At 47.2% G+C, this 13,590-nt stretch overlaps 1 protein-coding gene across 1 annotated transcript in view; it reads left to right on the forward strand.

Moving 5' to 3' along the window:
• The window catches only part of MYO1F (myosin IF), a 310,663-nt gene that overhangs the window by 247,620 nt on the left and 49,453 nt on the right, over positions 1-13,590 (forward strand). Inside the window, exon 21 of the mRNA XM_063916390.1 lies at positions 7,615-7,784. Within this exon, the coding sequence (XP_063772460.1) occupies positions 7,615-7,784 (170 nt within the window). The remainder of the gene's footprint in view (positions 1-7,614; positions 7,785-13,590) is intronic.

The raw sequence follows: 13,590 nt of genomic DNA on the forward strand, positions 1-13,590 counted from the left end.
CCTGATATGAAGAATCTGTGAGGTGGGGGCTCCTGAAACTACAGTCTGTAGCCCTGACAAATAAGATCTATGACCCAGGGATCCTGGCATGATGTTATCCAGATGTGACTGAAAAACTTTAGTTGGGCTCCTGTTATGTTCACTGTACTTGGTACTCCTGGAACTGGGCTGATGAGCCCCAAGTACAGGAACGTAAAGCTGCAATAGATACGGAGCTCAGCAGCAACCCCTACGGAAACCTGACTCCGTTGTCTCACCCTCGTTGTCAGCCTACGCCTGCGTGACTATGGTTTCTTGGGCCCACGGCAGCCGCGTTTGAAGGGCGGATTATGTCTGCCCAACTCCGATGCCCCCCGGTCTTAGTTGGAGACAAGGCGTAAACTGAGACGGGGTGATAAGGGGAACCTTTAACTAAAGACAGAAATACAGAGTCAGGGGCGCTACAGAACTTAAATAAAGTATGTGCGGCACAGCCGCCAGGATAAACAACAACAAAGAAAATGCTGTCCACACGCCGACACAATACTGTTGTGTACCGGTGGTGACAGCATATGCAGAACTCTCTGCAAAACAACAGTAATTAGAAACTAAAGAATACAGCCGCCTTGGCCGACGGACGCGGCAAAGCCGCTACTCACGGAACCGGTAAAAATACTGGCAAACGTACAGGAACCCCCAATGTAGCTGACACAGGCTCTCAGGACCAGAGGACAGGCAGAGTTCCAATGACTGAGCAGTGGACACCAAGGAACAGGATACCGAATCAGGATCAGGAATAGACAAAGCCACTGGACTTCAGGACAGGAACGCTTCAAAGCAAGAAGCTGGATCAGACCCTGGATCAGACCCTGGATCAGACCCTGGATCAGACACTGGATCAGACACTGGATCAGACACTGGATCAGACCCTGGATCAGACCCTGGATCAGACACTGGATCAGACACTGGATCAAGGCTGGAAGCAGCAAGACAGAAGCTGCTAGACAGAAGCTCAGAAACTGGACAGGAACTATCACCGGCATCTGTGAAATGCACTGAGCCAGAATATAACAGGGAGCCCTAATTAATTATGTCGTGCAGCTGCCCTGTTGCACGACTCCAAACTGACAAGATGCAATAAACAGACAGGTGAGGCCAAACACATGGAAACAGGCTGCAATTACACAGACTCACCACCGGCAGCAAACAAGAGTCTTCTAAACCAGAGCAAAGGGAAATCCTGGCCTGCAAGAGAACTATAACATAAAATACATAAACGGAAAACAGGAATAAACCACTACCTGTGGTTCATAACAGTACCCTCTCCTTAAGGGTGGGCTCCGGACACCCCATGACACCCACGGGGAACAGAAACAGAAGTATAACATAAAATACACAACCAAAATGCAAAACAGGAATGAGGCACTGCCGTGGCTCATAACAGTACCCCTTCCCTTGAGGAGGGGTCAACGGACCCCAAAATTCAGGTTTTCCAAACCAAGGGATACACTAAAAAACCTGACACTGGAACAAACAGACAAAGACAAGAAACAGAAACAAGCTGTGGCATCAGCTTGTAACAGTGCCCCCCCCACCTTGACAGTGGCCACTGGACACAAGACAAGGAAAAAAAATCTTATATATTTTTTTTTATACAACAAGGCAAGAGTCAGCAATATTTCTTTTTCTTTAACTTTTTCCCCTGTGCCTGCTTGAAGACACCAGGAAAGGAAGGTCGAGCAGTCAGACGATTCTTCCCTTTCCTACTAGAATACCCAGGCACATAAGAAATCTCATCAGTTTCAGAATCTGAGAATAGACCATAGATTGGTTCCATTCCCCCAGGTACTGAAACTTTAGGAGAATTCCTGTGGGGAGAAGACAGGAAAGCACATCCAGAAGCAATGGTAATAGGCTGTGATTTTTGTGCTGACTGGCTGGAGTGCTTCACTGTGACCAGGTCATTATAGACCTTCCTCGAGGCTGAGACTTTCTGAACCCCACCTGGGGCAGTGACCCTCTTGAACCCCGCTGGGGCAGTGGCTTTCGGGAACCCCGCTGGGGCAGTGGCCTTTGGGAACCCCGCTGGGGCAGTGGCCTTCGGGAACCCCGCTGGGGCAGTGGCCTTCGGGAACCCCGCTGGGGTCAGCACCTCGTATTCTTTTACTGGGAACGGGCCGTCAGCCTCCCTCTCTGGGACCGGGCCGTCAGCCTCCCTCTCTGGGACCAGGCCGTCAGCTTCCCTCTCTGGGACCGGGCCGTCAGCTTCCCTCACTGGGACCGGGCCGTCAGCCTCCATCTCTGGGACCGGGCCGTCAGCCTCCCTCTCTGGGACCGGGCCGTCAGCCTCCCTCTCTGAGTTGATAATTATCGAAACTTCTCCCGGGACTATGACCTTCGGGACTTTTGCTGAAGCTATAACCTTCAGAACCTCCACTAACGCTATGCCTCTTGAGTCCTTTCCTGGGGAAGCGACCTCTAGACCCTTCTCTGGGGCTCTGTTTCTCGAGACCCCACTTGGGGAAATTACTTCAAAGATCCCTTCTCGGGTTTTGCTTCTCGAGTTCCCTTCTAGAACTATGGTTTTAGACAACTTTTCTGGGGTTGCGCTTTTCAAGTCCCTACCTGGGGTAACAGCTTCTGAGACCCCTTCTGGTATTGACACCTGAGCTATTATATTCGATGTCCCTCTATGTCCCTGGGCATCGGGTACCGCTCCAGGACTCTGGGCATCGGGTACCGCTCCAGGACTCTGGGCATCGGGTACCACTCCAGGACTCTGGGCATCGGGTACCGCTCCAGGACTCTGGGCATCGGGTACCGCTCCAGGACCCCGGGCATCCACTACCGGGTTTGTAACTCTGATTCAACAGGAAAATCAAAAGAGGAGAGAAACATTCTCCTTTGGTTCCTGAATCTATAATGGGGCTCCCTAGCCCAAGGACCCCAATTATAGGACAGAGTGCTTTTTAGTGTGGGTTTTGTGACAAGTACCTCTGCCACAGTTGAGACAGGAGTAGGTCTTAAATCCTGACTCAACTTAGACAGAGGGTAGGACTTGTCGCCACACTTTGGCTTGCGCAACTCACAGGTCTGCAGATAGTGGCCTAAACCCCCACAATACAGGCATAAATTTAAGATTCTGCGATGCAGATGCTCCTCTTCTGAGAGCCTGGGCCGCAGAAAACTTTTAAACTTTTTCTCTCCAACTGAACCTGAGGATTCTCTTGTCACCATATTGTGAACAAGAGTCTCTTCAGAGATAGATGTACTCTCAACAACTTCTGGCAAGATAAGCAAAATTTTGGTCAGAAGGTTTTGCAGTTGCTTTAAGGATTGCTGCAAAACTTCCAGCCGCTCAGGTTTCAAAGCACTGAAAGCAGAGTTCAGGGCTGAGAGAGACGCCTGCAGGGCTTGCATAGTAGGCATAGGAGGATTTCAAACTAGACTGGATTCTAGACTGGATTCTAGACTGGATTCTGAACTTGACAAGACAAGACTGGACTGGGTTCTGCACACTGGACTGGGTTCTGTACACTAGACTCTAGACAGGACTGGACTGAGCCAAAAAAGAAAAAAACTATTATTTAGCTTTGTTTCTTTTTTGTTTTTGGCCGGTGATAATGTTACGTTCACTGTACTTGGTACTCCTGGAACTGGGCGGATGAACCCCAAGTACAGGAACGGAAAGCTGCAATAGATACGGAGCTCAGCAGCAACCCCTACGGAAACCTGACTCCGTTGTCTCACCCTCGTTGTCCACCTACGCCTGCGTGATTATGGTTTCTTGGGCCCACGGCAGCCGCGTTTGAAGGGCGGATTATGTCTGCCCAACTCCGATGCCCCCGGTCTTAGTTGGAGACAAGGCGTAAACTGAGACGGGGTGATGACAAGGGGAACCTTTAACTAAAGACAGAAATACAGAGTTAGGGGCGCTACAGAGCTTAAATAAAGTATGTGTGGCACAGCCGCCAGGATAAACAACAACAAAGGAAATGCTGTCCACACGCCGACACAATACTGTTGTGTACCGGCGGTGACAGCATATGCAGAACCCTCTGCAAAACACCAGTAACTAGAAACTAAAGAATACAGCGGCCTTGGCCGATGAACGCGGCAAAGCCGCTACTCACAGAACCAGTACAAATACTGGCAAACGGACAGGAACCCCCAATGTAGCTGACACAGGCTCTCAGGACCAGAGGACAGGCAGAGTTCCAATGACTGAGCAGTGGACACCAAGGAACAGGATACCGAATCAGGATCAGGAATAGACAAAGCCACTGGACTTCAGGACAGGAACGCTTCAAAGCAAGAAGCTGGATCAGACACTGGATCAGACACTGGGTCAGACACTGGGTCAGACCCTGGATCAGACCCTGGATCAGACACTGGATCAGACACTGGATCAGAGCTGTAAGCAGCTAGACAGAAACTGCTAGACAGAAGCTCAGAAACTGGACAGGAACTATCACCGGCATCTGTGAAATGCACTGAGCCAGAATATAACAGGGAGCCCTAATTAATTATGTCGTGCAGCTGCCCTGTTGCACGACTCCAAACTGACAAGATGCAATTAACAGACAGGTGAGGCCAAACACATGGAAACAGGCTGCAATTACACAGACTCACCACCGGCAGCAAACAAGAGTCTTCTAAACCAGAGCAAAGGGAAATTCTGGCCTGCAAGAGAACTATAACATAAAATACATAAACGGAAAACAGGAATGAACCACTACCTGTGGTTCATAACAGTACCCTCTCCTTAAGGGTGGGCTCCGGACACCCCATGACACCCACGGGGAACAGAAACAGAAGTATAACATAAAATACACAACCAAAATGCAAAACAGGAATGAGCCACTGCCGTGGCTCACAACAGTACCCCCCCTTGAGGAGGGGTCAATGGACCCCAAAATTCAGGTTTTCCAAAACAAGGGATACACTAAAAAACCTGACACTGGAACAAACAGACAAAGACAAGAAACAGAAACAAGCTGTGGCAACAGCTTGTAACAGCTCCCTCCTGCCAGTCTTCAAGGCATCGCGGTCCACCGTAATGCTGAAGGTTTTGAGGAAGCAGAAGTAGAACTCTATTCCTGAGAACCAGCAGCTGCCGGTTTGCGTGGTTTACCTTTTGCACCCCTGGTGGCTGTAGAAGGACCTCTGGTTTTGCCCTTAAACTTGGCAGTCCGAAAGGACTGTAGATTAGGTCCTGAGTAAGCCTTCCTGGCTGAGGGAGCTGCAGAAGGAAGATATGTGGACTTACCCGCAGTAGCTTTGGAGATCCATTTGTCTAGTTCATCTCCAAATAAGGCCTCTCCTGTGAAGGGTAGGCCTTATACGCCTTTCCTGGAGTCCGTGTCCGCAGTCCACTGGCGTAGCCATAAGCCCCTGCGTGCTGACACTGCCATAGCAGTGGTGCGTGCATCAAGCAAACCTACTTCTTTTATGGCTTCCACCATAAAGTTTGCAGAGTCCTGTAAATATTGCAGGAGTAAAACAATCTCCCCTCTAGATAAGGAATCCAACCCCTCCATTAGGTTACCTGACCATATAGCAATGGCTTTAGTAATCCACGCACATGCTATAGTGAGTCTCTGGGCCACCCCAGCCGCCGTTACAAGGATTTGAGTGTGGTCTCAATTTTACGATCAGCCGTGTCTTTTAGGGAGGCTGCATGAGGGACAGGAAAAACTATTTTCCGTGACAGCCTGGATACTGATGCATCCGCTATCGGTGGATTTTTCCATTTTTTCCTATCCTCAGGAGGAAAAGGAAAGAATGAGAGTAACCTTTTAGGGATCTGAAATTTCATATCAGGATTAACCCATGGTTCTCCAAACAGGGTATTCAGTTCCTTTGATACAGGAAACGTGACTGAGGACTACTTTTTTACATTAAAATAAGATTCCTCACACTCCTCTGTCACCTTATCAGGAATTTGCAGAACGCCTCTGATAGCTTCTATAAGAGCCTCTATTCCCTGTGACAGAGCAGCATTCCCCCCCCCCCTCTGAGTCCACCTCCCCCTCCTCCATGTCTGACCCTTGATCATCCAAGTCAGACTGCAAGATATTGGACAGAGTACGTTTTGCGGACAAATGGCAGGGGACTGAGACGCTGGCCTGGGGACTGAGTCTCTGTTCATAAACTCATCCACAGACTGTCTTAAGAATTGCGTCTATTTCTCATTGCGGGACAATTTAATAGAAATATGGGAAATCATTCATTTAATAGAATCCAGCCATGCTGGTTCAGCCCCACTAGCCTAGGAAGGTGCACTACACTGAGTACACAGTATTGAGCCCCCTGGGGAAGAGGAACACTCTGCCGTATATATGAAACACACTCTTTGCCTGACATATTGTAAATGTGACAGCACACACACACACACACACACACACACACACACACACAGAGGAAAAGGTTAAGAGCACAATTAACCCACAAAGAGCCCTTCCAGGGAGACACAGACATAGTATGGAGCCAGCACACTGTGCCCATATCGCTAATGCCAAGCTTAGCCGGGTCGCAGACTAAGTACCCAGATTGGGGACTTAGTACACTAATAATCGCTCCCCCCCTGCTATGACCCGCTGGTATCGCTGAGGTAATCTGGAGTCACTCTGGAGGAGCTGTGTGTACCTGTCAGTCAGCATCTGTGTTCACTGCAGAGGGAAAATGGCGCTGGTGAGCTGCTGTATCTGCTCATAGTGAAGTCCCGCCACCTCAAAGGCGTGCGGTCTTCCCGCTTTTTTTATACTGGCTGAGGTCATTTAGTGCTTAAAATGGAGTCCTAACCTTTTTAAGTCTGTGTTTGCCAGTGTGGGTACTGTGTACAGTGTACTGAGACTCAGTTCGCCCCCTCAGAAGCTGTGAACCTGTGTTGTGTACTGAGTCTGGAGACGCAGTCCACCCCGGTTAGAAGCCGCGCGTCTCCGTACCCTCATGCCGCCATAATGGCCGGCAACCTGTTAACCGGGACGCCTTCTTAGTACTCACCACTCCTCACTCTACTGGCTCTGTTAGGGGTGGCGGCGTGCTGCGGGAATGCATGCTCACTGTGGTGGGGCTTGCGAATAGTTCCCTCAGGAGCTAGTGTCATGCCAGCGGGGAATGGGACCATTAACCCTTCAAGAGATTGAGCCATTCCCCCCTTAAAGTCCCACGAAGCAGGCAGGCTGGTGCCATGCAGTCCTGCCTGAAAATAACAAACAGAAAAATAAATGCAGAAAATTCTTCAGGAGCTTCCATAAGCGTGACCGGCTCCTCCGGGCACATTTTCTAAACTGAGTCTGGTAGTAGGGGCATAGAGGGAGGAGCCAGCCCACACCATCAACTTCTTAAAGTGCCCATGGCTCCTAGTGGACCCGTCTATACCCCTTTGTACTAAATGGAGTATCCTCTAGGACATAAGAGAAATGTATCGACTGATTACAGTTTTCAACAAGATGTTGCAAATGTGGGTTGTTATTGAGAATCACAGTAGAACAATGTGCTGATTAATTTCTGAAGTGAATAATTACCTGAATGATTAAATCAGTACATGATGAGAGGCAAATGCAGTAGGATTAACAGCAAGGACAGCCTTTTTTGACAAAATTTATGTTTGTCTTTTCTTGTGCTATTCAGCTTCCAACATTTTGTATGGATACAAGGAACGTCGCAGAAATAGCATTAATCGCAATTTTGTGGGGGACTATTTGGGCATGGAGGATAAGCCAGAGCTCCGACAGTTCATGGCTAAGCGGGAAAGGATAGACTTTGCTGACTCTGTCAACAAATTTGACAGACGGTTTAAGGTAAGGACATTGTACATATCATCAAATTTATGGTACTAGGTTTTGTATACTAAGGGCCTGATATGACATTAGTCCACTATTGTGATGCACCAAAATGCATCTTTATTTAGATTTGTGCATATCTTAGATTTGTGGTTCCATACATGGCACGTTTGTTCTAAAAACACATGCCAACAATGGTGGTCATTCCGAGTTGTTCGCTCGTTGCCGATTTTTGCTATGCTGTGATTTGTTGCTAAATGCGCATGGTACGCAGAGCGCATGCACTAAGTTATTTAACACAAAACTTAGCAGATTTGCTGGTGTTCGTGCGGCGCATTTCAGTCACACTGCTGATCGGTGAATGATTGACAAGAAAGGGACGTTTCTGGGTGGTAACTGAGCGTTTTCAGGGAGTGTGCTAAAAAACGCAGGCTTGTCAGGGAAAAATTGTTATGGAAAGAAAAGAAGACTCTTGTTTGGGGGCACTCTTAGGGGTATATGCAATTGCGGTCGAATTCCCGAAATTGTCGAAAAACTGGACTTTTTCGCCCCAAAAAAAAAAATTGACAATGCAATACAGTACTTTCCGTCAAAAAAACGGACTTTCCAAATTCGACTTTTTGAAATTCGACTTTTGTCAAATTCGACTTTTCTGCAATGGTACAAATGCGCCAATTCGACAAAAGTATATTCAATTGAAGTTTGGAAATTCGACAACAGTGCTTTTAGACAGTAAATTCGTAATTTTCAATCCGCCAAACTTTGGTGGGTGAAACTAATAAAAAAAAAATTATATTTTTTTTTGGTGTTTTTTTTATTGGTAATAGCATATCTATTTATATTAGAAGGAATTAGGTACTTGGTTTGTCTTTTTGGGAGGCACAAGTATTATTTATATATTTAAAAAAAAAATTTTTTTTAGATGGAATGGTAAAATCCCGGAAAAAAATGGCGTGGGGTCCCCCCTCCAAAGCATAACCAGCCTCGGGCTCTTCGAGCCGGTCCTGGTTCTAAAAATCCGGGGGGAAAATGGACAGGGGATCCCCCGTATTTTTAAAACCAGCACCGGGCTCTGCGCCTGGTGCTGGTACAAAAAATACGGGGGACAAAAAGAGTAGGGGTCCCCCGTATTTTTTACACCAGCATCGGGCTCCACTAGCTGGACAGATAATGCCACAGCCGGGGGTCACTTTTATACAGCGCCCTGCGGCCGTGGCATTAAATATCCAACTAGTCAACCCTGGCCGGGGTACCCTGTGACCTCAGACAGCGCATCGCAAAGCCTCTCCATTACTTTCAATGGTGGGAACTTTGCGGGTAGCGGTGGGGTTACCCGCGGTCAGCCGCTGACCGCGGGTGGCCTCACCGCTGACACAAAGTTCCCACCATTGAGTATAATGGAGAGGCTTTGCGATGCGCTGTCTGAGGTCACACGCGCATACAGCCAATCAGGTGAGTGCAACGAAGTAGCGCTTCCTGATTGGCTGAAGGGACCTCGGTGACAGCAGGTGTAAACATGGGACCCCTTTCAGTGCGTGGTCCGGGTAAATGCGGTTTGTTTTTTTGCCAAGTACGTGAATTTATATCTGGACACTGGATTGAGGTGAGTATAATTTGATTCACAGGTACCCCGGATCGTCGGATCAGGAGACGTGGCAGTCGGCGGGTCAACATAGGTAAGTATGTGTGTGTCGGCAGGTGTGTAATAAAGTTTTACTCTCAAGGTGTGTGTCTCCTGTTTTTATTTGGGTATTTTTTTTCCAGTAGTACTACAGGTACCAGTGGGCCTGTTTTTCTCCCGCATGCTGGTACTTGTGGTTCTCCAAGTACCAGCTTGCGGGGAGGCTTGCTGGGACTTGTAGTACTACCGGAAAAAAACAATATTCTTTACATTTTCTCAAGGCTATCAGCCTACCATCCGCAGCCCTTGGATGGGGGGGACAGCCTCGGGCTTCACCCCTGGCCCTTGGGTGGCTGGGGGGGACCCCTTGATTGAAGGGGTCCCCACTCCCCCAGGGTACCCCGGCCAGGGGTGACTAGTTGGATATTTAATGCCACGGCCGCAGGGCGCTGTATAAAAGTGACCCCCGGCTGTGGCATTATCTGTCCAGCTAGTAAAGCCCGATGCTGGTGTAAAAAATACGGGGGACCCCTACTCTTTTTGTCCCCCGTATTTTTTTTTGCACCAGCATCAGGCGCAGAGCCCGGTGCTGGTTTTAAAAATACGGGGGATCCCCTGTCCATTTTTCCCCCGGATTTTTAGAACCAGGACCAGCTTGAAGAGCCCGAGGCTGGTTATGCTTTGGAGGGGGGACCCCAAGCCAGTTTTTTCCCGTTTTTACACGTTTTTAAAAAAACTGAACAAATCCGTCAAATCGGCCGTTTTTCGGCAGCGGGACTGTCGAATCCGTTTTTTATTGCATATGGTCAATTTCGGCACCCACTTGCCGAAATTAGACTGTCGAATTGTGTCGAATTGAAAAACGGCCGATAATTTGCTGCGATTCGCCGCTAATTGCATATACCCCTTAATTGTATTATACCTGTACAGGAAAATACTGTTATCAATAAAATATAACTTTTATTATTACATTAAAAATATCTGGGATTGTGTGTAATTATTTGGATAAATACCATAAACATTAAAAACAGAAAATGCAGCAGTGAAATCATGCCCTGCAATTTAGTTGGGTATAAAGTTATTCCCAAGGTGGGTATTTTATAGGCTATGAGAGCCCAAAAATACTGATATCCACACGCCTATTATCATTAAGACCTATACTGGTAATAAAGTATATTGTTCAATCTAAAAATCCTAAAAAAGGCACTGATTAGTACTGGACAAAAATTACCATTGATACCAATATCTTAGAGTATCAAAGATAAACATAGCACTGATTATTATGGTTTCCTCCTTCCCTATTAATTAATAGCTCTTAACCCGGCCATCAATCTATATTGTGCAAAAACCGGTAGTGAGCAGCCCAATCTCTATAGCGTATGAAGATTTTTAAATCATAGGGTAAGCTGTAATAAGCCAATTTATTCAAAGTCAAGGTTGTATAAGTGTGTTTTAACTATTTTACACATGAAGAGTCCTGTATTGGGTTGCAACCGCAAACTAGGAGAAAGGACACATTATGGTATTACTACTGACATTAAACATTGTAACAAATTAATTAATTGATATTATTGTTAATATAGCTGTCAGCAGATTAACCCAGATGTCCACAATTTAGCTGATAGAAATGTTGCAACTTGATCTGTGTACTCAGTACAATGTTGCGAGCTTATACTGAGGCCACACATCAACTGCAAAGTATTGTGTTACAACAACAGGCTAGGGAAAGAACAAAATACACTGTGCTCTATATAGAAGGATACAATGTGCCTTTGTTGTTGCAAAAGCCGGTATAAATATTCAATCACATCTACAGGATGCAAGCTTCTCATACCAGAAAACCACAGTGTAACAATTTAGCCTCCTCATCTGAGTCATGTGTAATCTAGACATTCATAATCACAGTTAGGCATGTGGATAAGGCAATTGAACTACCTAATCCATACTAGATGAGAGAACCTGTGTAAGTCATTAATAACATTTACGGGAGGCAAGCTTCCACATACCGGATAGACACAGTGTAATAATTGCGCTTCCTCAAATGCACGTAATCACAGAGAAACACACATTGAATAAATAAATGTAACCGTATAAACTATTTAAGCCATACTATATATAGTCAACCTGTATATTCACAATAACATATGTATATGTGTTGAAGGTTCACCATAATTTAGAATTGACTTGACACGAGAGAAAGAGGAAACCAGTGAATTAGTCCTGCAACTTCTGCTGTCATTCCATCTTGATTTACCTGCGCCTATGGTAATCTGCGGATGGAAGATGAGAGAGTGGCCGGGTAATCCACTGATTGGGAAGGAAGGAAAGTGTCCTTCTACTGTTCCGGTTAGAGCGCTTACGGCTACCTGGTGTCAGGGGACATTGCAGGGAGCCGCAGCGCAATGCAGGAATGAGAGCGGGCTGAATAGATTGGTGCCTATGTCAGGAATAAATAGATAGAAAGAACCCGTATCGTGGGCGTGTGGGCTCACAAGCCTCCCACTAGCAGCGGCATCAGCTCCGATTCAGCTGTGGATTGGATTGGATAACGCGTTTCACCCGTAAACTTGTTCACATCCTATCCCCTGCAGCGTCCCAGGGAAAAACGCAGGAGTGTCTGAAGAAACGGGGGAGTGGCTGGCCGAAGGCAGGGCGTGTTTATGACGTCAAACCAGGAACTAAACGGACTGAGCTGATCGCAATCTAGGAATAGGTCTGGAGCTACTCAGAAACTGCAAGAAAATATTTATTCTGCTAATCTTTCGTTCGCTACTCTGCTAAGCTAAGATACACTCCCAGACGGTGGCGGCCTAGCATTTGCAATGCTGCTAAAAGCAGCTAGCGAGCGAACAATTCGGAATGACCACCAATGTACAAAACTGTCACTGCTGCATCATAATAAGCACCAGATATATTGCTAAAGAAGACAGACATGCTGAATAAAATAATCAGAGCATGATCTGAATTGCATATATTTTTGCTAACTGCACCAAATTTACCAAAATGCTGGATGAATCAACTTTCATCCTGACAAATCGTCACAATTAAGCACAACAGTGCACTCAGAGGTGTAGCATGTAGCCATGGTGCCCAGAGCATGTGTGTGTCATGGTGGGGGGGGTCCATCATGGAGGGCTAGTGAAATTCAAAACCACTAAAGTCATTCCTCTTATAAAAACACATTAGCCACCACGGGAAAAAAATAAAACTAATTGGCCGCCACAGGGAAAAAATAAAACACTTTGGCTCCCACAGTGAAAATAAAACACATTGGCTCCCACAAAAATAAAACAGACACATTGGACTTAATAAGAAAAACACATTAGCCCCCACAGGAAAAAATAAATAAAACAAAGGTCTCCATAGGAAAGAATAAAACACATTGGCCCCCATAGAAAAAATAAAACTCATTGGACCCCACAGAAAAGATAAACACATTGCTCCCCACAAGATAAATAAAACAAATTGGCTCCCCACAGAAAAAATAAAAACACATTGTCCCCTACATGAAAAATAAGAGTAGTGTACCCATTAACCCCAACTCTAATGACAAAACTCACAACTCCCGGCCACATTGGTGCGACACACGTCCATGCCTCAAAACAGTGGCATTGCCAGAGCTAATGGAGGTCATTTCTGACCCGTTCACTCACTGCGGTTTCACGCAGCAGAGCGAACGGTCCCTGCTGCGCATGCGCCTGCGGCTTTGTGCGCCTGCTCATACGGGACGGCCGATGGCTGTAGCAGGACAGCGATCGCCTCTGCCTGATTGACAGGGAAAGGCGATTGATGGGCGGTAGGGGGCGAAACGGCGGCGTTTGGCTGCCGTTTTGTAGGCACGCTCCGGCCAATGCAGGCGTGGCCGGACCGAATGGGGGGCGGGCTGCAGCGGCTGCGTGACGTCATACGCAGCCGCTGCGGGCCAGGGAGCGAGGAGTAGCTCTCGGCCAGCTCGTTAAAGCTGCGCTGGCCGGGAGTTACTCCTGAAGTGCAAAGGCATCGCCGCTGTGCGATGCCTTTGCACTTCTGCGAGGGGGGCCGGATTGACATGCGGGGCGGACTAGCCCTGTGCTGGACGTCCCGCCGCATGTCAGGAAAGGTGATCGTAGCTGTGCAAAATTTTGCACAGCTACGATCAACTCGGAATGACCCCCATTGTAAGAAGTTAAGTGTTTGAGAAATATATTTTTTTTGTGCTACATT

This window comes from Pseudophryne corroboree, chromosome 1 (genome assembly GCF_028390025.1).
Source record: "Pseudophryne corroboree isolate aPseCor3 chromosome 1, aPseCor3.hap2, whole genome shotgun sequence".
Taxonomy (NCBI): Eukaryota; Metazoa; Chordata; class Amphibia; order Anura; family Myobatrachidae; genus Pseudophryne; species Pseudophryne corroboree.